Source organism: Rutilus rutilus (genome assembly GCF_951802725.1).
Source record: "Rutilus rutilus genome assembly, chromosome: 2".
NCBI lineage: Eukaryota > Metazoa > Chordata > Actinopteri > Cypriniformes > Leuciscidae > Rutilus > Rutilus rutilus.
Window position 1 is genome coordinate 27490676 of NC_140210.1, and position 27021 is coordinate 27517696.

At 37.7% G+C, this 27021-nt stretch overlaps 1 protein-coding gene across 1 annotated transcript in view; it reads right to left on the reverse strand.

Moving 5' to 3' along the window:
- Positions 1 to 26023, reverse strand: part of kcnq5b (potassium voltage-gated channel, KQT-like subfamily, member 5b) — a 116704-nt gene extending 90681 nt beyond the window's left edge. Inside the window, exon 1 of the mRNA XM_084394704.1 lies at positions 25312 to 26023. Coding sequence (XP_084250830.1) covers positions 25312 to 25664 — 353 coding nt within the window. The 5' untranslated portion in view covers positions 25665 to 26023. The remainder of the gene's footprint in view (positions 1 to 25311) is intronic.
- Positions 26024 to 27021: the final 998 nt, after the last annotated feature.

Here is a 27021-nt window from a genome sequence, read left to right on the forward strand (position 1 = left end):
GGTTTAGGAAAGACAACCATTTGAGTTCAAGTATGTTTTTTTCATGGTTTGGGCTCAAAGTATCAGTCATCTGGAATAATCACTATCAGTTATCTGGATAATCAGTTATCTGGAATTCCTTTTCTGTCAGAAAGTTTAAAACACTCCCAAGTGTGTCAACCCCCATTTGAACAAATACAATCTAAGTTACAAATCACCTTTAATCTATGATTGTTTTCACACCTAAATTACTATAATTATTTGTGCTGCTACCTTTGTGTTCAAACACTCAAGTTTATAACAAGCAGGTTTTTTTTAGGTAGTGTAAAGTACATTAAAGCCTTGTTCACACCGCCAGCAATTTTAGTCGCCGCAAGTCGCCAGTGGTTGGAGGTTAGGTTGATCATTTGAATTCCTACTACTGGTTGCCTAGTAAATTTTTTCAATTACATTCATGGATGTCATTGACATCAAATCAGTTTTCTTTCCACAACAAATAAACATTCTAGAGAATGTCTATAATGACAATTTTAAAGCAATCAGTGCATAAATGTATAATATATTAAAGAAACAATTTGAGCTTTGACATTTATATGCAGCTAAAGCGCATGCCTGGGCTATCCATTTCTTCATGTAGACATTGGTTTATCCTTTCATTCATGTTTTCATTCATTCCATTCCCTTCTATAATTCATCTACAGTAATAGAAGAGCATTTCTGTGCTGAATATGTGTTTCATTCAGTGGCGGAGGGAACATGGAGTCCGTTCTGGTCAGTGCGTGATGATGTGATTTTTTTCTCATCATGCTCTGCCTGCCGGCTGCAGATATAAGCACAACGTAAAGGAACAGATCAAGAACAATCAGCTCATCCGCTCACTAAGGTAACAAACAAGGAAACACATTGAGGAAATTTCTTGATTTCCAAATAAAATCAGTTCTCGGGTGAAAAATCATGTACTGTATTCCCTCACACACACAAAAACATAAACAAGTGAACGCCTGCACACACACTTCCAGAAGAGACATTAGAAGTTGAGTGAATTTAGTATTTTTTTGAAGGATACTTGAATGAGTGATTTTTACATTTTTTGATTAAAGTTTAATGCAGTTTGTATTTGATTAAGAGCTGCAAATAAACAATAAAATGAAGAGTAATCAAGAAAAATCACATAAGATTATGTGCTGCACATAATATCAACACAGCTGGGATTCAGCCATAAGCACAAGGTTGTCGTGCTGATCTAACAGTATGATACTTTGCTGTATGATACCGCTGATACTTAAACCAAGACATTAGTTGTTGTGTCTAATGACAAAAATCACCAGTCCTGGAAAGCAACTTATACAAACAAATTAGAGGACTAGAACCAGTTTTCAAAGTACAGGGAGGCTAGATGAGGATCCCTTAGATCCAGACATAGATTCTTAGTAATCATTATAAAGCAAGCTGAGGTGGGCTACTCAACTGCCTAATTTGTGTGTCAGTCATTCAAGGGGTGTAAACCAATACTAACAGTAGTAAAACATTAGATAATAAATATTGCATCACTATGAATGAACATCTTTGATTTTACAGAAAGATATTGGCCCCAATAATTCAAACACTGTCCAGAACTGACTGATGTTTAACCCAGACTGAAACGGTGGTAGTCCATCCTCAGAAAGCACTGACATATCACTGTAACTCTCACAACTGTCCTTTATTCACGGTGTAAATAATTGTTGTGGACCTAAAACTGAGACATCATAGGGAAGAGCAGAAAGATGAAGGTGTGTATATAAAAAGAGAGGAGACAAAAAAAAGAAACTGATGAGAAGTGAGAGCTAAGGAGCGAATGCAAAAGAGAGTGAAGCAAGAAACAAAAAAGGATAGTAAGAGAAATAAAGAGGATGGTAAGAGTACATATTCAGAAATACTGAAAGTAGTTTAAAGTTCAGAAAAGAGAAAAAAAACTGCAGAAGATAAAGGGCACACACACACACACACACACAAAGAATGTGTAGATGGAGAGCAGGAAGCAGCGTGAGAGCTGTTGGTCCAGTAGTGCTGGAGGTGCCCCTGCAGCTGCTGTCACATGATCACATGTTTGGCCTCCAGCCGATGACGAGGTCAGGAATATTTTTGATCTCTGCCAGTCTCATGCCATCCTTCTAGTACCTCTCTCGCAAACACACATCCTCTCTCTGTCTCTCTGAGTACCGCCTACTCTGGCTGGGTGTCTCTCTGTAATTAGGAATGAAAGCTCCTTAACAGTGGCTGTCGATTTGCTGTGGCGATCTTTGAATAAGTGCCTAGAAACACTTGGACTTTAACAAGTGCACCTTCATGAGTGTCAGTTATCATGTGATGCATAATATTATAGGGCTGCAACAACTATTTAATCAAATTAATTATAATTAACCGCCTCAAACCTATGTAGGTCATATATTTCATACAGCTGATTGGGGACAAACATGAAGCAGAGCAACAACTCACTGCGTAATGTAGCCTATAGAATGCAGTAAGAAGGCCTCTAAAATTCAAGATATTTGGGCAAAAATGCCCCAGTATGATTTTTAGTTTCATATTTTTATCATATGACATAGTTAAGCAATATCACACAAGTGCTTTTTTTTTATCCTGAATAGCACGAGTTGCAAATGTGATATTCATTTTATACAACAGTTCAGTATGGCTGGGTATCGAGTTTGTTAATTTTTAGGCACTGACCGAATTTCCTCGATACCATCGAGTATCAAAAAATCTCTTGTTGTTCGGCCCTAAATTTCGATACCTAAGGGGTTAATCTCGTCAACGGCAATGAGCCAATAAGCATGCAGCATGATTGGTTGCCCTGGTGAAAAAAAAAAAAAGCTAAGTACACTTGCAGCCAGACTAATTATCAGTATACAGTATAAGTGTGTTAATGATTAGTTAATTTGAAGTGTGCTATTTTGAAACAATTCATTTTGTACTAATTATATTTTAGTTGTAATTAAATTGTAGTAAAGTATAACTTTAAGTGTATTTAGTGTACTTTTGTGTACTAAATTGGACCAACTTCAAGTATACTTAGTATACTTTAAGTATATGCCTTGTGAGGACTAATTACTTGCTTGATTAGTGATATTAAAGTGTACTTTATTTGTGTTACAAGTACATTACAAATTAATTACGAGTATCTTACAAATATATAACATATAAGCAATATACCATAAGTGTATATATATATACATTTTATTAATTTTTTGGCGTTTTCGCCTTCAATTTGGATAGGACAGTAGCTAGACAGGAAGTGAGGTGAGAGAGAGAGTGGAGGGACATCAGGAAAGGTCCACGAGCCAGGACTCGAACTCGGCTCTCACTTGCACTTGCCCTCAAGACTATCGTGGTGTGATATATTTGAGTAAAAAGTATAGGCTCATTCATACCTTTGGCTTATTCCAAATACTACAAATTGCATACTTTGTCTTCAATAACAAATGTACATTTTTAGACAAATAAAACTTAGCTTTACTTTGTACAAAATACTATTGTATACTATAATGTATTTTGAAAGTATACTTTCAATGCATTGTTACAATGATCATTTTTAGCACACATTTAAAATATACCTAAAATACAGTATATACTTCAAGTATATTTTTAGAAAATATATTTTTAGAAAATATACTAAAGTACAATTATTCTTAAGTAAAATAATTATTTAATTATTTTAAAGTGTGTTAAAAGTTGTATAGTGAAAATAGGTAAAAGCATGATGCTAATATAATTTTAATATATTTAAAGATAGTACATTTTTTTTACCATTTTTGTTAGTATTTTTGCAATGTACACTGTTAGACTTTTCTGTAATTTCTACAGTTATTTACTTTAAATCCCCCAGTATTATACTGCTATTTCTCTTTACAGTAAATAACTGTGATTCCCATTGCATCATGGGAATTTTCTGTGACTTTTACTCCTATGCTGTAGAAAAGATGGAGGAGTAGACAGTCTGACATTGATAATAAAAAGAAATGTTTCTTGAGCATCAAAGAGACTTCTTTCAAAAACATTAAGACAATTAAATACTTTTTTTGGCCACCAAAAAAATTAATCCAACAAATTTTTGTAAATAAGTGAAATTATTTTGAAGGTGGGGTTATGTGTCATGTATTGTGAAAAGAACTGTGTTTTGTCCTGTGTTGGACATTTCCTTTCTGACTGCTTAAAAATGTATTTATATTCTGCAGTTTTATTAATGTAATGGTTGATATTTCATTATAATAATTGTATAAGCTAAACAACCAATGACTCTACATTCATTTTGTCAAATGCTAACGTTTTGTTTATGATTTTATGTATGTTTTTAACAATGTGTGCAGTGAAGGACAGCACATAATGTGTTAATTTAACACATTTACACATCTTGTGCTAACCTTTCTGACATATTTACTTTTTTAAAACCATTAACACAATGAATGAGTTAAAATTAACACAAAAAACGTTATCCCTAAACTCACCCATTAATGTGTAAAAATTTCACACATCATTTCCAGCATTGGCAGACTGTTTATTTTGTGATATATATGAAATGTTTTAAATAAAAAAAATGGTATTTTGTGATAACTTTGTCTAATTGGTTTGTATGTCAGTAGTACTTATGTAGGATAAAAATAAAATGAATCATATATCAAAATTATGAAATCTAATTTATATTTAGTACAAATAAAAATAATTACAGTAGTGTACTGATTAGCTTCGTCTTTACAGTAATGCACTGTATTACACAATTACAGTACCATGTACTGTAAAACTGAAATACGGTTTGGTACTGTAACTCTTAATTACAGTAACTTAGTTACTGTAAAAGTTACTGTAAAAACCCTTGAAAAGTCTAACAGTGTACTATTCTATTACATATTACGTACTATTCTATACTATTCACTAGGGTGTGGCGAGGCATCAAGGAAAAACACTTGTTTACTAGGGGTGTGAACCTACACTGGTCTCACGGTTCGGTTCGATTACGATTATCATGTCATCGATTCAGTTCAATTCGATATCACAATGCATCGCGATGCACCGCATCCTCAATTTGAAATTTCTCTTCAAAAGTGATGTGTGCGCACTTGTGTGTGTGCTTGGGAAGTCGCAGTGACAGAAACAGTGACATTCCAGTTAAAGTTTCAAGGGAGTAAAGCTTGTTTATGCCATTAAGAAAAGGAAAATCTGTCAAATAAATTTTGTTTTACAAAAATGTTAATTTAAAAGCAGCGCTCATTAATCAGTGTAGGCTATTATGTTACCATTAAAGATCCGCGCATCAACTGTCGCCGAGTCCGCTGTTGAAGGTGACGATCATCCATTTATAATCACGCGTAACAACACAGAATAATTGTAATTTGACCATCGGGTGCGGATGCTTAAATCAGAGAATATTATTGGGGCGGGTGGACTGTTTAGTTTTGGCTGCGGATTCGGCGTTGGAGCTCATCCGCGCATCTCTCTGACTCTGCCAGGCGTTAACAGCTTGGGGTGAAAACGGCTAACGTGGTTTATGAAGTTATTGGTATTAGCCTACCTCCTGCATATTCTATTTGTGTGTGACATGAGCGCACAGTACAGCGCGTGTCTTCTGCAGGTCGTGCTTACCAGGTTGTTCCTAAAAGCCGAAACGTGCCCAGATGTCGGCTTTTAAAGTAGTTGGAGCATTTTTAATATTCTCGAACTCGCGTCTCGCCTCCCTCTGCCATTGTATGCTTCCGCCACAATGCACGTACGCGACAAATGACGTCAGAAAAGTCCGTACATTATAATCGTTATGGTCTATTACTGAACCGATACCGAATCGTCCTCGTCTGCATCGCGATGCATCGTAGAAACGATTAATTTTGACACCCCTATTGTTTACGCCAGTTATGCCCAGAGACGTGGCTCACACGTGAGGATGTTAGTGTGTCTCAACCCCATAGATGTAAAAGATGTGGAAAGATCAAAGATCAAAAGATCAAAAGTGTGGCTATAGCATGTATAGATTTCACCAGGCTCGATGCCAACAGCAATGCCAACATGCAATATTTACGACAAGATAATTGCTGCCAAGAAGACCGGCAACACGACAATTCTGATGAAGGACTGATGGTGCACGGAATAAACTTAAGAGCAGAAAGTTGCTCCGTCTTTGACTGCAAGAAGTACTGGAGCATGCCACAAATGAACCGAAACTATGCGTATAGGCTACTTGCCTCATAGACATGAGAAATAGGCATATAGAAAGCTTGAAATGTCTACTTTTAAATTAACCACTTTGAATCAAAAACAAATATTCTGATTATGTTATCCAAATGAAAGGTCACGTTCACTTTACAGCAGAGATGACGAGTCAGCAGCGTCAACTTCATCTTTGCAGCCAACACTGACTCAGAAAACAGTTTATTTATAAAAAATAAAAATGTCTCCTTGCTATTTTTTCCCGACAAATTCATAATCATTAGGCTACTTTTGTCAGTGCTTTGCGGCAAGCTTAAAGCATGCGCTTGAGCGTGAAGTGTACATTCCGCCCCTCCAGTGGCCTATATGAGTCATTGAGTCTGTAAAAAAAGTCACCAAACTGAAAAAAATACAACCAAAGTTTTTTTTAGGTAATATGTAATGTAATCTTGTAAAAACGGATTTCATAAAATTTGTAGCGACAAAAGTATCGTTCAGGAACTGGTATCGAAGTCAAGATATCGGTATTGACATTTTTTTAATGATACCCAGCCCTACAGTTCAGTAAATAAGAAGTTAATATTTTGTTATATTTTAGACACAGTATTGTCTGTTTTTGTTCAATTTCGCCAATGAATATATAACCTGTAAAGCCAGAACAGAACTGTGCATCTCAGAGCTGAACTCTGAATAAATCCGTGTTTTGAGCGAATCAGTCGGGTGAACTAATGATTCAATGGATCATTTACAAAGAGAGCCATTTAACACTGTTTGAATGAATCAAATGAAGGAATGACTCGATGACTTATTTAGACACTTACTGCCACCTACTGGCAATTGTGGTTTCTTTTATCATTTCATTAAAAAAGTATCACTTCATAAAAAATGAAAATGAACATTCTGTTTATTTACATTTACTCACTCTCATGTCATTTCAAACCTGTATGACTTTCTTTCGTGAAACATAAATGAACATATTTTGAAGAATGTTGGTAACCAAACTGTTTTGGTCTGTAAATATATCTAAATACTAATTCAGATGCTGCTTCTGAAAAACAATCATGGCAGTTACCTAAAAGTTTATGTGTAAAAATTTCTATGTTGAATCAAATAAAATATTTATTTCTAAAGGCCTGTTCACACCGGGACGAATTTCGCGCGCGATATTCGCCGACGTTTAACGCCTCGTGACTAAACAAAGGGCGCCAATGTGAGTGTGCACACCGACGCGAAAAACGCCACGCGTAAAAGCGTCATTTTTTTAAAAACGCCTCGGGTTCGTTTTTTTGGTTTGACGCGCCGCGTCAAAAACTATCTGACCAATGAGATTGGCGCTTTTGCTCACGTGTCTGGAGCTTCTGAAGTTACAGTAAAACACAACTTGGGGGCGCTCAAACACAAAACGGTCTTGCCGAGCACACATACAGGCGAAGAAGATAGCGTCTACACTGCTGGGAAGAAATAAGACGAGGAAGATGCAAGGCAAGATGAATGTAGAGCTGCTGGCCTCGTTGGTGTCGGAACATAAAGAACTATATGTCAAACGCGACTACAAAAATCTTGATAAAAGAGAACTGTTATGGAGTGGTATTGCAGAGCAAATGGGCCTTGATGGTGAGTTTCATTTTACTTAATTGTCTTTCATGTACATAGGCTTGTAACTTTTTCCCACGAACGTTTGACAATCGCGCCATCTAATGTCAGGGAATGAATTTGCATGTTCACTCGGCTCATCGTCAGCGAAAATCGCTTGGGTGTGAACACAAAAAACGCGTTGAAAAACGCTGGCGAATAACGCGCGCCGATATTCGTCCCGGTGTGTAAGGCCCTTTAAGCTACTTTTTGTAATGTCTATTTGATGCTTTTCTTATTTCACACAATAAAGACTTTAAATGATCTTTTGGGCGTAATTTCTCAGCCAAATTTGATGTGTGATTAATGTGCGATTAATTAATCGCCACATCATGTCATTAATTAGATAAAAAAATATGATTGCTTCACAGCCCTAATTGAGAGCATTTATTTTTAACTTAACTCGTCTGGTCCCATTTTATATCAAGTGTCTTTAACTACTACTAACACTTGGTAACACGTTATTTCAAGGTGATGTAGTTACACGTAACTACGTGTACTTGCTATATTAATAACATAAATAATGCATAATTACAAGTAATTAACTCTAACCCTAACCGTAACATTATAATAAGTACATGTAGTTAATTAATATTATTCAGTACTTATTTGAGTTAGTACAATGTAACTACATCACCTTAAAATAAAGTGTAACTACACTTAAATTAATAATTTGATACAATGCACTTATTGTGCATATACATGTTTTACATTGTCCTTATATTTTAAAAAACACCTGCATGTAATTACAGCTGTAATTGCATCTATAATTACTCTGTTGACCACCCTTCCCTTACACCTTAACCCACCAAGTCTGTCCTAACTTTACCCGTATCCCATCTCAATAGCGGAAAATGTGTTTTGCAATACAATATGAACACAGTAATACACTGTTTTTTTTATGTAAGTTAAAGAAAATAAAATGTGACCACTAGTCCTAATAGCAAGTGTGTGATTAAATGTCACTGCATTGTAAACTTAAAGTACTTTATGGAGAGTGCATATTCATATCAGTCAACAGTGAATGAAATCACCATCAAACACAATAAAACAGTTTGTCCACAAAAGGACAAAGCAAGAGAGGGGAGTGTAAATCACTAATTATAAATGATAAAAAAGTACAGACAGTGCTAACTTATCAGAGGTGTAGAAAGCTCTGCAGGAACACTAACAATCAGGCTACACCTCTGAACATAATAACCTGTTAATGTTAGAGACTTTTATGTCCGATTATTACATGCATAGGCATCAATCCCATGGCCGACCATGGAAAAAGAAAAGGTATTTTCCATTCACTTTAACCAATCAAAATACAGATTGGGATTCGAGAATCTCTCTGATTAGTGGGTCCCACATCGGGTCCAGGCAAGTCACAATACAGACAATTCTACCATTATATTTAGCATTACAACTTAACAACCTCACACAAAGGTTTTTTGCACAATGATAAATTGCATTTTAAGTAATTAACTCCAACATCATCAGGTATATCAGTGAGAGAGTGACTCGCGACAGTGTACAGTATTTGTAAATTGTCAAATTTTTGTTCATTGACAATTGTAATGTATTTGCAGTCCATGTGTTTCTCTCACAGACAGAAACATAAATCAAAGCCTATGATTGTGTTACAATCACCTTATAGTTACTACTGCCTAACAACATCAGGCAAAGGGACTGCCAATGAAAACTGGCTAACTCAGGTACATGTAAATTTACTTGAAAGTTGATTGCTATGTAAATAAATAAATAAATAAAATACACATTACTCTACTTGCATTAGGCTACTTCAGTATAGGAAAAATCATGTGATTAGTATGTACTGTACTACCAGTATGTGTAATGTTCAGTAATGTTCAGAGTATATATTTGGAGAAATTGTGCAAGTTGTGGAATACTGAATAACTTCACCGATTAGCATTAAGCTTTGTATCAGTAGAAACCCTTTCGAATGACCGTGCTTCCCTCCCTCATATCCCCCTGAGACGAGAGATTTATGTATTGTGTGTCTGGAAAAAAAAACTCTGATTAAGCAAAAATCTTCATTTTGCGTCAGAGGCTTTTTTGGCCAGAGGCTCGAGACTACAGCCAGTAGTAGGAGCTAGTTCCGCATGTTTTCAACCCGCCCATAGGGGGATCTCACGATAAAACAGCATCCTTTCAGTTTCGAGTCTAGTAGCCTAGTTGTATCATTTCTTCCAATACTGCCCTCTGTAACCGGTAGGCATGGCTTGGGAGTGGCCTCATAGGGCAGCGAAGCAAGTACATTCTGGGGGTTGTTGTCTTTCATCCACAAGAGCCAAAAATAAATTTTCTGGCTTTTCTCAGTCTAGAAGGCAGCAACTTCTACATTAATTTCACATTTCTACTTCATAAATGACCCAATTTAAAAACACATTCATCTTTCCAGTGGTGAAATATCCCTTTAAAGTAATGATCAACAGACTAATCAATTAGCAAAATAGCTGTTAATCGAAGCCCTATATTTGTATATGTGTGTGTGTGTCTAAAATAACCATATTTTGGGGACAAATTTGTACCCAGAAATTAGCTAAATCTGACAAAATCTCCCAAACCCCCCTTTCGGGGACATCCTTGTTTGTAAAAACAGCATAAAAGTAAAGTAAATGCTTTTTTTTTTTTCTTAATTGTAAAAATGCAGAAAGTTTTCTGGTAAGGTTAGGGTGTGGGTTAGAGTTAGGTAGTATTTTTAACTAGCTGCATATAACATCTATAGAAGTCTATGCAATGTCCCTATTGAGATAGCTAAGTGTGTGTGTGTGTGTGTGTGTGTGTGTGTGTGTGTGGTCCTGCCCTCACCACAAAGATGGTAATTCAAGTAATATTTGACCTTGTGGGGACACTTTGGCATGAGACCGTGTCTGAGTCACGTGTAGTACATGCCAAGCCATTGGCCTCGGACGAAGTCAGCTGATGCAACGTTGTGCGTAATCATCTCTATAAGTAACACTTGCACATAAGCGTCACCAGATTCACTTGGCTGAAGAAGCCACGGAGGCGTACTTGAAGTATGGCACAGCGACGCAGCGTCTCATTCCCATTCTCAGGGAACCGGGTTATATACATAACCCCTTTTGAGGGCAACATCGATGCCATGTCAATACCATGATGTGGTGTCTCGTTACCATTCTCAGGGAACCGGGTTATATCCAGAATATACAGTTTGTACAGTATAAAAATTATTATATCTATGGAAGGTCCCCATAAAACATGGAAACCCAATATGCGTGTGTGTGTGTGTGTGTGTGTGTAAGGATGCATATGAGGAAAAGTAGCAGGAATTCCAGTGTTTATTTCTTTGTTCAAGACTCCACCCAATCATGAAGTCATAAAGTTACTCCCAGCAGCACTGTTTTAACATTTTATAAAATCATTTTCTCATCTGAAACCACAACCTGATGAAAAACGAGCCAGCAATAACGTAAAGCCTTCGACAGAGGGAGTAAGGGCTTGTTCTTAATAAAAAGTGGAATTTAATGACATAAAAAACCTCAAAAACAAAGTACTTACATTACATAAACCAGTGGGTGTCACTTATTTGCTTTCATTGTTAAGTCTTCAAATATTATGGGAATTTTATGACATATTTCAAGAATTTACCACAGTAATCACATCAGATGGTCAGAACTGATCTTGTTGTAAAGAATAAGCTGTAAAGCTTTGTGAGCACAGCCACTAAAAACATTAGCATGGCTTACTCTCTAAATTAGCCCTTCCAGATGATTTTAGGAATGCAAAACTTGTGTGACCCTGTCTGACATCCAAAAACAACAGGTGTGTATGAAAAAGAGAGAGATAGCGAGAGGGACAGAAAGAAGGTCTGTGTGGTTTTGAGGGGTCTGGAACACACCCGTAACCAATGTTTTCATACTGACATTATTAATGGCCAAACAACTGGTAGGTTCAAACTGTTTTTTGGGACCATTTATTTCACATCCAGGCAAACAAATGAAGTAAAGTGATTCATGAGAGACGCCTGGCTTGCTTAGTTGGGGACACCTAATACTCATCAATATTATTGATCTGACTGTACTGATGCTGTTGTATGAGAACTGAACTGAGCTGGATGATGACATCTTTTTTTTTTTTTGCAGAATTGCTCTATAGATGAAATGAACTAATTTAATAACTGATGATCTTTAAAAGGAAACTGAATCAACACTGAACTGACTTCAGTGGAACACTGCAAAGCTGCTTTGAAACAACCTGTATTGTACAAAGCACTATACAAACAGAGGTGACTCGACTTGACTTTGCACCAAGCCAAGTATTTATGAAAGTAGTAGTAAAGCAGTTAATATCTCCCAAATTCAATTATAGTGACTCTTTCAGAAACATAATGGTGCAATAAAGGACCGAGTTGTTTGTGAGACAGCAGAAACATATACCCTCTTAGGAGTGATTGAGACAATGTGTGAAGAACAGTGAACACATTATCAATGACCGAGCACAAACAGGGTCATACGCCTTACGTTTTTGATGGGTCACCATGCAGTGGCAGTTCTATTAATACTAGAATTATACTGATATTAGTAGAAAATTTGTTATAATGAAGTATTAGCCTATAATGGTATTGTTTTGTATTCACATAGGTTCAAATTTGCAGTTTTTTGGTAAGTGTGTGTACAAAGTTCTGTAATGAAACTCTAGATGGCACAGGCTAGGTCCTTAACTCAAACGCTTGCAGTCATATTCTCTATAGGGCACAGCTAATTGGTTCCTGTTGTATCAGCAGCCAATGAGTTTGTGTGCTCAACCTTCAAACACATGGTTAGCATTTGCCTTAGCAGTGCAGTGCGCTTTCAGAAACCCTCCACTTTCCCCAGCTCCACCTGTATAGATCTGCTACGGGTAATCCATGTACGCTATGTTGTAGAGCAGCAGCATGTCTTACTTGCTCACAGCAGCGTGTGGTGTCTGTTTTGGGAGTAGCAAGTCCCGTACTCTGCAGCAGCAATACCGGTAACCAACAGCAGCAGCAACCTAGCAGATCTATTCCGCCAAGACCAAATATATCAACATTGTCATGCCAATTGCCAAACACTCACCGAGTTGTCATTACAGAAATAAGTTTGCTTGTTTATTATACATAAATGTGAAGTAATATATTTTTTGATTGCAACTTAAAAAATCACTTGGATTTTTTTTTAACTTGATGAACACAAACAAATGGTAAGTGTAGCATCTTTGTAGCATGTATAACAGCTGAGTTGAAATTGAGAGTAGGAACAGTTGCACATTAAAAATATGACTGTATGAGTCACTGTATAAGCTGTATGGAGTCTACACCACACACAATTGGTATAACTCAATGTATCAAAACCAAGATACAAATTCTCAGATCAGATTCAGATTTTTTAAATTGCACCACAGAGATAAGTGGTATAAACTGTTGACTTCTACCATTGTACAATATATAAATTACCTCCCAGCACAAAATCACCATGCTGTTTGGCTATGTGTAAGATGAGCAAAATAACTCCACAGGAAAAACATAATAAGTTTTGAATGATATAAAATTATATGATTTGAATATCAAGGTTTGGTTAAACTATCTCTTTAAAGCAAATGGTATTCAGAAAGTTTGTCCCAATTGGAATGACCATGTGCAAATGAATTATCATAAGAAATAAATGTTTTTTGTTGTTGTTTTTTTGGTATACATGATTGTTAAATTAATGAATTTTAAAAACTAGCAGTGTTATCATTTTATATTATTTTCTAACATTTGTTTTAGCACGCATTTTACAAGATATTAGACGCTCTGTTGCGCAACGAATCCTCCGCCATCGCCATGCGATCAGTGAACTGTGATTCCTGCTGCACTTTCACAGTCTGTGTGTGACTGCAACTTGTGCTGGATGAGCAGAGTAGATGTTTACAACAGTTTACACAATGGTTTTTATTTTTCATAAAAACAGCAAAACGACAGTGGACGAATGCAATCCTGAACAAAACATCAGTTTTAACATAGAAAGACATTACATTTTCATTATCAGGAAGAAATTGTAGCATACTAGCCAAAACAAAGACACACTATCTTCCTGTAATGTGACAAAGAGAATTTTCTGATTTCCCCAATGGTCTTAACATGAGCTGGGGTGGATTAAGGTGTAGTCTGGAATGAAACTGAAGAAGCCCTTGTTGATGCAGGTGGAACAGAGGGTGTTGAATGATTCACTGACTGCTATGGGACTGATTCCTGATTGATTCCTCGTTTGCTGGTCATAGTCAGGAGAATTTTTAGCTTTTCATCACTAGGCCTACTGGGGCACACGATCCAAAAAATGTCCACATATTTTGAGACTCTTTTTATTTGAATTGGCAATCATTGTCTTTACATGCAGTACAGAGTCGATCATAAGCACTGTAAGAAAAAATGATGTGGACGTCGAAGATCTCAAAAAATGAAATTGATTACAGCAAAGTAGTAACAAAGTACAGACAGCACTTCAGATTCAGCGGAGTCAAACAGAATCCCGAATAATCTCTGCTCAAACATTTTATACTGCATTACATTCGTCTTCCCGCTCAGCATGTAAATGAATCTCTGTCTTAAATGTAAATTGAGGATAACAATGAAAGTGATAGCCTTCTGTTCTCACATCTTTGATATTCTTTCAAATAAGAACGGCCAAATGTTAAGGTGACAAGATTGTCTGACATCCCGGTATTCAGGATCGTTCTTGATTGCCCGCTGCCGCTCCGACGCTATGGGTGAGAACATGTCACCCCTGTAATATTATTTATATATTACTGAGATTGGAAGGAATTGTCTCTATGATAAATAAGCTCTTTTAAGAGAAGGAACATTTAAATATATATATTGGAGTGGAAGTTGGATCGGAGCAGACTATAATTTCTTATAGCACACATTACATGATTGCTGAAATATCAGGGGAAAAAAATCTAATGTCGGGATACGGTATAATATCCAACATCAGGAAAGGTTTATCAATGATAATTTATTGGGGCACAGCAGTATTTCACTTGAACTTGTGCCCCACATTTTTTATTGGCATTTAATATCAAAGAACATTTAATATCATTGGAATCTTTCCATTGCACAAAGGTTCTTTATATTAGATTATTTAGATCAGTAAGAACAAAATAAGATAAGGACCACATGTGAAGGCAGAAGCCAATTGTAGAATAGTGTAAGACTTTTGAAGCCACATATCAGTGCTGGATGTCATGTATAAGAACTGATAGAAGTGAACAGGAAAAGGCAAAGTAAAAGGGTTTCCCATTTAAATAGGAACTCGCACTGTGTCCTAGGATGCTAATGGGGAATGCCTCTGGCATGACTGGTGTCTGAAGCACATCAAAACACAACAACAATATTGGCCGCCGACAGCCTATGACGTCACTACTGGTGCAACCAGAGTACAAAAGGGCACCTGTTATACACATCATTCACTTTCTTGTCTTCAGGAGCCATTTGTTTGTGACGTTTCGAAGGCAGTTATGGCACTGCGAGCCTTTAGGAAATGCGTACATCCGTGTCAGCGCTATCTGACACCTGATGATACACACAATCTGTGCAAGATTTACTTGGACGAGGAGCATGCTTGCTCTGTGCTCTAGGGGGCTGAATGCGAGCATTGCGCGAGTTTCTCTATGAAAAAACTCTGCTCTCGTTTGTCCCTTTTCTCAAGGGAATTGGGACAATTGACCTATCGGTAAGCTCCTCCCCTCGAACGCAGATGAGCCAATGGCAGTTGAGTATCAGTTGCACGGGGACCGGAACTCTGAAATCTTTAGGTTTCAGCGCCATAGAGAAACATTGGAAGATCCAAAGCTCTCATCGGTTTGATGGTGTTTATGCTACAAAAATGGTACGACGATGTGAGCAAGGGTATGAGTCGATGCCACCAGTTGAAGAGACGCTGGCCAGCTATTTCTCGCTGGGGAGGCATTGATGTTAAAAGCTCCAACTCTTCCGACCACACCGCTGCATGTGACGTCACATGTGAAAAGCAGCGCGTACGCGTCAGCAGGTCAGGCCGGGGCTGCCCTGCACACAATGACTGTGTTGCAGGCCTACCAGGCCGATTTGCTGAAAGACCTGGATCAGGGTCAGGGGCTCCACCCCTGAGACGGTAGCAGAACTGCACTGCACAACAGATCTATCTCAAGGCGGATCGATGGCGGCAATGGTGTCTATGGAGAGGTATCTCTGGGTCAAAGTGGCAAACATCAAGGAAAAAGAGATAAACGTTCTCCTCGAAGCGCTGGTTTCGCCCTCTGAGCTCTTCGGCACATCCGTGGAGACGGTGGTCGAGAAGTTCAGAGAGGTCGAAGGTGTGGTATGCAGCCTTCAAAACCTATATACCACACCGGTCCAGGTCCACAACCCAAGCCTCGAGGGGTCCTGGCCCGTATTGTCGCCAATAGCACTCCTCCTCAGACCCAGGAAAAGTTAACTTGTACTATAGTTGCAGTACAAATGAAAAACTTAGTTGTAAACTAGTTGTGTACTCAAAGTTTACTACTGTTACACATAAAGTTTACTTAAAAGTATACTTTTATACACTAAAAATTGGGTAAATTTAGTCCCAAGTAGTATTAAAACACACTTACAAGTATACTTACATTGCTATTAGTATACTTACTACATAAAGTATACTTAAAAACTTTACTTAAGTATACTTAATAAAATGAATTTGAAGTATACTACTTGTTTTTGTAAGGGTTTCCATGACTGCATTTCCCAGAGACTGCAAAAAATATTGGACAGTAAACCACAATAGGAAGAACCCAGACCAAATCTATATTATACTAGCATATTTGAAGGACACTTTATATGACAGTAGTGGGGAAAAAGACAACATTTTTATTGCAAATCAACATTTCCGAGGCAATTACGGGACCACTGGCAACCCAGTTCTTTCAGATTGTATGTGTGTGAAGCTTAGGCAGAAGTGGCTGACGCCTGGGCCTGTCACAATGTCATGACTTTAATGCAGACTGAGGGTTTGAAGATAATTAACGCTGACCTGGGAACAGTCAAGGCTGGGCCGGAGTAAACTGAGGAGAAAGGGGAACAAGGAGGAACAGCATGGGGGAGGGTACAGGAAGTGGGGATATGAAAAAATATGAAGAGCTGCCCATGTGGAGATAGATTATAAGAGGACATATAAGAGGATGAAAACACTGAACAAAATAAATGTGAAAATGGATTCAGTCACACACAATGAACATTATTTTATAATACAATTACCGATAACAAATTCCCATAACTTTAATGAAATTCTTTAATTGAAAAAAAAAATAATGAGAAGAAAATCATTTAAGCAAGCATGGGGCTGATGGAGCTCAAAATGTATTTGAACTTTGAAAGTATCTATACATAAACCTATACATGTTCAAATTTGCTATTTTATAGTTTTAATTTAGTTTCCATTACATACAAAAAGCCAAGATCCTTTGGAATTAAAATAGCCCCACATCATCACATAGCCTTCACCATACCTAGAGACTGGCATGGTTTTATTTCAGTTAGCCTAATAGCTGGTTTGATTTGCATTGAGAGATGATCTTATGGAAAGTACTCCATGCCAATCTCTAGGTATGGTGAAGGCTATGTGATGATGTGGGGCTATTTTAATTCCAAAGGCCAAGGGAACTTTGGATGCATAGTATCCTGGATCCATGAAGTAACTGGCCTTTAAAAATAACAATCTGCCTGCCTCTATGGGAATTTAACATAGGGGTGTCCAGACTTATGCACCCTGTATTTTAAGGAAGAACATTTATTTATTTACGATACATTATTCATTCACAAAGAAAATTGGTGTCCTTAAAGGTTGGATTTTTCCAAATTTTTTTAATTAAGGCATTAAGTTCAATTTCCATTTTAAAGACACGAGTTTCCAAGTTTATTCCTCTTCTTAGTCAACTTTAGCATGGGTGTCTAAACTTATGCATAGCACTGTATGCCCTTATTAAATATTCACCTTTTAATGTCTGCAGTCTGCTCAAAAGCAAAACTTAATTGAATGTGACATACATGATTTCTAACCCTTTTCCCATTCACACAAACACAGACACACGCACATCCTACATTATAAGTTAATTTCTAGCAAATTTTCCATACTTCCAGGAGGACAAATAAAATAAAGTTTTGGTTGGCCCACATCATGTAGCGTATTACAGAAACATGCTAAGGCCTTTTCTTTCTCAATGGTTAATAGCAAGAGAAGAGGGCAAAGGAGGATTAGATCAGACCTGAGAACTGCTCTGGGAACTATGGCTGACCTCTAAGACTGGTTCACTCTCACAGAGAAAGGCCTTAAATATGAGCTACCCTCTGACTTCAAACTTCATCATCGCAAATAAATCTAAAGAAATACAGAAGGTCAACAAAGGTACACTATCTGGGAATATGGGCATATTTCAATTATTAATTCAAAGCAGACACACAAGTACGTGATGATGCATAATATATCATGAAAAATTACTTTTGATATATAAACTGCCATTTTTGGCATCTAAACCATTATTGACTGAATATTTATGAAGACTCTTCTAAACACACAATTCAAAAGTACAAGACATTTTGAACATTCAGATTTTGAACAGACATTCATCAGACTCATGCTTGTTTTTCCATCTCCACAAGTAACATGGTGAAAGGTGAAAAAAATAAAAATAAAAAAAGCATTAACACTGGACTGTTTATTTTGGAAGGTATTGGGGGTTGGATTGGACCTAGTGGAAACGGCAAGCCAAAGCTGGTAAGAGAGGTTCTTTCATTTGGAAACATGCAAACAAGGCTCTCTCTCTGTCTCTCATTTCACACTCACACCCAATACATACACACATATACACACTAAAGCATTTATTCAATTGCATGCTTCAAATCTGAAGGCTAAACACAAGTGGACAATATTCTAAAATAATAACCAGGGTCAATATGAAAAAGTCAGTGGTCAATACACTCACACACACATACAGTACAGTGTGTGTGTATATATGCCTATATATATATATATACACCTTTTTTCTAAAACTCAAAACAAAGATGAAATGACACTGTATGCGACGATATTGTTTTTAAACAAGCATGTGGCGTATCTAGCACACTAAAGCCCAATTTATACTTCTGCGTCTAACTCACGCCGTTGCTACGTCGTAGGCTGTGTGTAGCACACGTACCCTTCGGCGTACCCTGACGTGCACCTCTCCAAAAATGTAACAACGCGTCAATTCTGCGCGGATGCAAGCGCTGTGATTGGTCTGCTAGAACCGCTCCCTCGGGGTTCACATGCTCCCTCTGCTTGTAATTGCGTGTCAACGCGGACAACAACGCAGAAGTATAAATGAAAACCAACGCCTTGCCTATAGCGTAGATGTTTCGGCATAGGTCCGATCCAGAAGTATAAATCAGCCTTAAGTGTTATTTCACAGTGGACATTTGAGAGTAGAACTCCAGTTGGGGACAGGTCTTCAAAAACAGGGACTGTCTGGTCACCCTATCTAATAGGTTTGGTCCTCTTAGATCTTTTTTGCACAACCCCTATTCCTTCTGTCCTCCTTTTGTTCATCAACTTGCATAGAGTTTTTTCCAACATAGACTCAATGGAAAGTTTCCAGATTAAATAAACACTACAGGCAGTGAAACACCAACAATTTGTATTGCTTTTCACACAAATTATGATGAAAGGTCAGATTATCAATTAACAAAGACATATTTTCATGTCGTTCCTTTCACAATATATGTTATGACCCCAACCATTTGTGAAGTTTGTATCACATAACCAGCTCCACATGTATGGCTGTTCTGATGTAACAAACTTGCTTGATAGCTCAACTGGTACAGCATTGCACTTGCGATGCAGAGTGATTGGGTATTAAATGTGAATTCCATGAAACAAGAAGAGAGTCACAATAAAAAAGCTTGAAGACTTGTAGAAGCAAGTTAAAATCAGCATGATTGCTAAAGCAATTCTGTTTTTATCTCACATTTGCTTTTGTTAACATTAGCGGTTAGGTTTAGGATAGGGTTTAGTGTAGGTGCCATAAACATTTTTAGGGCCACTCATCCAACATTTCATTTCCAAATTGCCACAATATGTACAACAACCAACACAATAAAACATTCGCCTTTCAGATAAAGCTGAATAGCTTTTAGTGCCACTCAGTGGATATTTCACTTTGAAAGTGTCATCAAATGTACAAGAAGCACGGAGAAACACAAACTGAGGCTATTGCATTTTGTTTAGTTGCCAGGTTAAAACCGTCACAAGTGGACACAATTTCACAGCCATTATACTAAATCTAAACCCCTGAATTAAAGACAGCATTGTTCATTTGTATAGGCATTGACAGAGAAAGAAAGAGAGCAACATTTATGCATTGTTTTTTATATGATTCATCTGAACTACAGAAACTGCATCTGCAGAAAGTTCCTCTGACTGTTTCTCTTCTCAGCTCAAATACTACACCTGCAATAGGCTTTCGTTGTGGCAAATATATTCAACAGTGGGGGCAGCCCGGAGACACCAGGGAAAACACATAAAGTCCTGAATGCCTCATTTACTAAAACTATGATCTTTACAAATATATATGTGACTCATTGTGTGTGTTTGTCTATTAAAAGGAAGTTCGTTATGAGAAGGAGAAGTACAGTTTGCTCTTTATCTGAGTGTATATGGGTAGAGTTATATCTGCAAGTGCTCACAATGTGAAAGCGGTTTCACAATTGACCGGCAGCTTCCTGTGTGGTGGTGTGTGAGTCTGTGAGTCTGTGAGAGGACGTGTCTGTTTGTAAAACACTAGAGTGTCTTCTAAAACCTTAAACGTGTGTATAACTGTCTCCCTGTTCAATGTGGTGTAAAAGTGAAACAAAAAGTTTGATTTGATCAAAATACCTTGCCTTTTATCTCACTAACTCTTTCTCAGACTTTTAGTTTGACTCTCTGAGACTTTCTTTCCTATATGCTAGAAGAAAAATAAAAGAGCACCCACACATATTCTTTTTGGCAACAGAAGCATAAAGTCAAAATTATATTAAAATATTTACTTCCATGTACAAGTATGTTCCTGCAATTTGATATCACTTCACATTGGCTACTGGTTAATCCATTCACACTTCATACTTCACACTTCACGTCATTTAGGCCCAGTGTTGGCTTTCACTGCGTTAGCAAAAACACATATTTTATTGTCATTTTTTGGGTGAACTATGTCTTTGAATATGCATTACCTGACTAGAAAACAGCTGTATAGAGGAAATGGTGACACAGTGATCTACATATGTGTAAATGTGTGGTAATGTGTGAAAGTGTGAGGGAGGAGTACGGTAAAATGTTACAGCAAAACAGAGCAGCAGAGCCACTAAGAGGTCAATAACAACTCCACCTACAGACTTAAAACATGGCAGTGGTGTGTTTCATTTGACTTCTGTTATTTAAAAAATTCGAGCTGAGCCCCCTGGGTGAGATTTTTAAGATGGCCGATCACATTTCTATTTCCATTGAGACACCTCAAGTTTGACACGCCTCAACCACAATAGCGCTTAATGACTGATGTATCAGTTTTATTTATTTTTATTTTTTTCATTTAAAATATTCACAAACTATTGATTTTGAAATAGAATCAGAGTCTGTTGGATGTACAACAGGTAATACATCCACTTCTTCAGAAATACATGAAAGAAAGTGGCTGGTGAACTGGGCAAAGAATAGAGTAAACTTGACTATTAAATACAATGTGTTTCTGACATGAATGAACCATTTTTTTCCCCCTGCTTATTTTGCATTGATTTTCTGCTTCCATAGACATCAGTTTGTATTTGACAAATTATAAATATTTTTGCTTTGATTTTTGCTTGTATGTGTATTTAAATGTCTGAAACCTAAAATAAACATCATGTGGTTGAAAACGCTGAACAGTTGTGAAATATGAAAATGCAAAGCAAGCAATTTAAGGTCGCGACTCTTATAGCAGGCTTCATTCAGTGATTGAAACAAATATTATTAATATTAATTGAAGTTTTACAGTATATAGAACCGACACTGAACGCTCTGAGCGAGCTGTGCTGTGGTAAACATGGAACTTTTCCTTGACATGAAACGGTAAATAATCAAACCAGTGGAAGCCTGCAGTGCATGAAACTGCTGTATCTAACCTACCTTATTCATGCAATATCTATTCAGTCAGTACAGTAGCCTACACTTTAGTAATGTTTCTGTTAAACGTTAAAGCTTCCTTCTGTTACCTGTCCCTGACCCCTCAGGCAGCGGGCCCACTCGCAAAGCAGACAGCCGCGACTCTGCTACCGCGGGCGTTTTTCCACATTCGAATATTCATTTTCATTTTCGAAATGGTTTTTTTTTTTTTTTACTATTCGAATATATATTCGAATTTAGAATATTCGTTGACAGCCCTAATACTCATGGGAGTTGTAGTGTCGTAGTGTCACACTTATTTCAGATGCCTTTTGAAAAGACTACAATTATTAAACCCGCCAGTGGCTAGTTGGAGTGACTATGTTACCCGCCACGAGCAAAATCCACCCGCATTTGGCGGGTGTTAATGTCAAGCCCTGGTTGAAACATAAATAGCGTCTTGAATTTAAAGGCTACTATTGGCTCATTGAAGATAAACTATATTTGATTAGGGACCAGACTAGAATGATCACACGTCAAAGGGTCAAACTATCACATGCCTGAAATGCCAGTGCAAGAGTGAAAATCAAAATTGTTAACAGGTTCTAAAAAATAAATGTGTCAAGTCTTGGACAAGAAGTGGAAGTGGGCAGTAGAATGGGGGCAAAAATGCAAGGTCTCAAGACGGTTTTAACTTGAGCACCACGTTTTTAGAACGTGTCATGCTCGAGACATTGCAAAAGACACAAGACGCTAGCCCAGCGGTTATCATCTAGTGCGCGTTTACATAGAAAAACAATGTAAAAGCGCATTCGAATGGAAAAACACATTCTGTGTGAATGCTCAACAATGGGAAAATTGTGTCACTCAGCCGAGTTTTTTTCTGATTCCTTTTTACAGAGTTAGCTAATATTATGATATTATGAGCACAATTTTTAAAAGCCCCTCAGAAAAAAGGCTCTGCTCTCTGCCTGACTGACTGACATAAAAAAAGAGCAGCATGGCCTCTGTCACTTTCCTTTCAAATGCCTGCTGACTCTTTCTCCTCTAGCAGCTGTCAATCACCTTCAAGTGTCACACTTTTATGAGGCTTTGAGGCCAAGCATCTGCTGAAAAGCATCATGGCTGAAGGAAGAAGGTGAAAATTGTAATGATTTCATTAGGATGTAGTGTAACATTTTTTAACACAGAGTTGCATTGACGTGACAGAGCTTGCGTTCCCAAACTGCTTAGATCATTGAATCATTTTATATTCTGTTTTGATTTAATTAATTATTCTCTTTCTCTCTATCTGTGTGATCTATTAGTGATAAAACACATAATCCAGTGGGGCTCAAATATAACTACCAATAGCATAGCGCATTTAGTCGGTTGTGACCCAAGCAGCGAATATGCTGGTAGCATGGGAGTAGGGCTTCCTGAGTAAAAGTCGGGCTTCCTGGAAAGTCGCACCGCCAAGTTTGTCCCAAGGATGTCTCATGAGGAGTGCAGCACAACAGTGAGAGAAAAGGGTTTTAATAAAGAGACAGTTTATACATCAGTGTGGCTTCTCTAAAGTAAATCCTGCTTCTGCTCAATATACTTTACTAAATTATTATTGTACTTTGCTTACCGTTAATTAACATTCAGATTCACCCTAGAGACAAAACAGATTACATTCATTGCATTTTGACCCAATATCGTAATTTACACAAACTTGCAGGCATTCTAGAGAAAAATGCAGCCATTTACGAAATAGATCTGACAGAAAATAATATCATAAGATACTAAAATATCTGCTTAATAATAATAATAATAATAATAATATGTCCGTTTAAAAGTAGCCTAATTAATAATACTCTAAATATTCCCTGATGTAGACCAATATATTAATCCATATCGCAAAAGCCTTATCTCTCATACACTCACATAACACACCTCCTCCTTATTATCCTTCATTATCTGAAGAGTGCGGTGTTTGGGCTTGCAAAGAACACTTGGTGAGGAATAAAACGCATTGGGACTTGTCCTTATCCTTGTGGAACACACAACAACAAGACAGGAAAAAAAACAGTAACATAACCTGTCTCAACTAGCCTTATAAAAGGCTAATCTGAGGACAAACAATGCAACACTAAGTGAAATTAAATCCTAAAATCAAATGGACTTGCGAGAATTTATGAGCAACTGCACGAATAAACAAAGCACTGAAGGAATGAAAATAAGAGCTCCCGCTTAAAGAGTTAGATAACATGTGCAGATGTTGAAGCCTGTTCTTGTCTTTCAGCAGGCTGTGCATGGACACAAGATTTGCACAAAACCTCATGCCATCAAATGACCTTTTCACATAAACTGGAAATTAGATTTCTTTAGAAGAAATTTGACTGACCACGTCATAAACCTGGGTCACTTCTCATCTATATGTGCCTTAAAGAAATTAAGATGAAAAGCATAACTGAAAAACAAACAAAAAACTCCTCTTGACTGAATCCAAATAAAGATAAACTCCATGATGCAAGCTTATATCCTCGGGTCATTCCAGACCTGTTTTGATATTCCAAGTCTTTTGGAGCAATACAAAAGCAATATGTGAGGAATCCTCCAAATGTATGATGTTATGCACTGAATATCTTCCCCGTCTGTGGAAGCCATTAAGTTAAACTTGTGAACCAAATATGTCTGTTCCGTGAATGAAGACTTGGAATATAGCAGATAAACAGCACCACTTTCATGATATTGGAAGCTCCAGTCCCCAAATCATGTGTGGAAAAGAGTAACCAGGACATGCTGCAAAACTTCTCCCTTTTGTGTTCAAGTTAAGAAAGAAAGTCATAGATTTAGAACAACATAAGAATGTTTTTTTAAAATAGTTCCTATTTGTGTCTGTGTTCATCAGTGTCTAACGCTAATGAGAAGCTCTTGGAGTCTTTCAAGGCTTCCCCATCAGACCACATCAAACTATCAGTCTTATTCTGAATGAACATTTAGCATGTCAGTTTTTTTTCAGTAGACTACAATTCCTGCGTTGACTGAAAATTCAAGACCCAATCCTAAAAGAACAATACAACCATTTTGATAGCCTACTGTGATGTTTTCTGTGTGGTCTGTCATCTGAACACGCTCTGCTGTTATCATCTCAAAAGGCAGAGTAATCACAACATGAAGTTAAAGGCGAATATCATATTCTCCTTAAGAGAAATGTATAATTTACTATTTCATTCCACATCTTGTTCTCTGTAGGCCTATATCAAACATACTCTACATATCCCACATCCCAGGGACGTTTCCTTTCATACGTGGCAAAAGTACGAAAAAAACTTAAAAGCAACAGGTACATAGTTGAAAAACTTTGAGACATTAAGCAACGATTTCCATATCACACAAGCACAATGTTAATAAACGCTGCACTTACACAAAAGCGTGGTAGATAAAAGCCCATGATCTGGGTCTCTCCAGCACGTTGTACAGGTAGTTCTGAAACCTCCGGTAGCGCGCGTTTCTCCGGCCGCTTTGCGCTCCGTACACCAGAGGCTTCCCGAGCAGACTCAGCCGAGCGCCCTGCTTCCCCCGGTCTCTTTCCGTAACCGATGCACCTGTGCCGGCATGAGATGCGGACAACAGGCCGTCCCCCGTCCGTGAACAATTGTTCTTCATTCTATTACCACATTCCACATTATTCAATCCGTAACTTTCGGCGTCGTGCCCGGGAGAAGTGTTCATCCAGAGGCCGGAGCCGCTCTCATCTCCGCTGTTGTTGCGGGGCATGGCATCACCAAAGCGGTCCCAAATACGCGTAGCATGCGTATTGTTATATATATCTCTGGTAGACGCAACGGGAGAGCCGAGAAACTACCAACGCGAAATGTCAAAAGGACTCAAAATATAGTACAATTATCCTTCGGTCGTGACGCGCGAACGCCACTTTCTTCGCTTCTATGGACACACTTCAGTAAATGGGAAGTGTATAATGTCACTGCTTGTGGCGCTGACCCACAAGAAGAGCCCGTCAAAGTGACTTTATGTCTGCAGTTGAGTCTTGCGTGTACAGCTCGTGTTACTCCAGCGCGCGCGCTTTTGATGTCGCTCCACTCACTGCGCACAGGAAATCAACTGTGCCATTCTGCGTGCTCGTGCAAGGGCACAAATAACGCGTTACCGTAATAAGCATGCAAATATTCCCAATCAGCATCCGCTGTCCTTTCCGACGCGAGCCTGCGGTAATTCAATAACGACATGAACAAAGGAATTTTAGTGTTTCGCCGGCTGATAATAAAGCTGACGGTTGAAGATTCATGTGTTTATATAGTCAAATGTTTATTTGCATAACAACTTGTTCTTGAAATCGTAGTTCCTAAAGTTGAATTGACACAGTGCCTCAGTGACAGACCACAATGTTACCTTTCAGGAATCATCGTGTTAAAAAGAAAAGAAAACAGATGCGAATTATTAAGATGAGCTGTCAAGGCTTTAGCCCCTCAAATGTCAAAGCAAACTGATGGACGGGGGTCTCTCGGAAAGTTTTTTTTTTTTTTTTCTGCGTTTTTAAACGTTTATTTTATTTTATAAATACACCAGAAATCGCGTTTGCCCAAATAATTTATATCTTAAAGGGACTTGGTTTGCACGAAGAGGTAACCATAGCAACACAATATGTCGGCTCTTTCAAAAGACATGAGACTAACGTCAACAAATTGAGCCCCATGAATTGCTATATTAATTCGTTGTATAAGTGATTGCATAATTTAAACTCTGAATAAACTGAAAATTGATTTTAGAATTAAATGTCTCCTTGAAGGCTTTGCAAAATATTTAGACTATCACATTTTCCCCTTTTATAGAGCCTCCGTAGTAGCCTAACAATTGTCAGACAGCCCATGTGACTGAACCCAAAATAAAATCCACACAAACACTGTTTTCTGTGTGGGCATGCTCGCCCTCCCCAACAGTTAAACTCTGATCTACTGCTGTATCATACGGATCCATCTGTGAGCAGAAAAAAAAATATGGCTAATAGGCCTACATGCTATTCATCTTTTTATCTTGGAGAATTCCGCCATCATGCAAAAGAGCAATTTGAGTCTATTTGATTCTCATAGACGCTCGAGTTTAACTGTCATGTAAA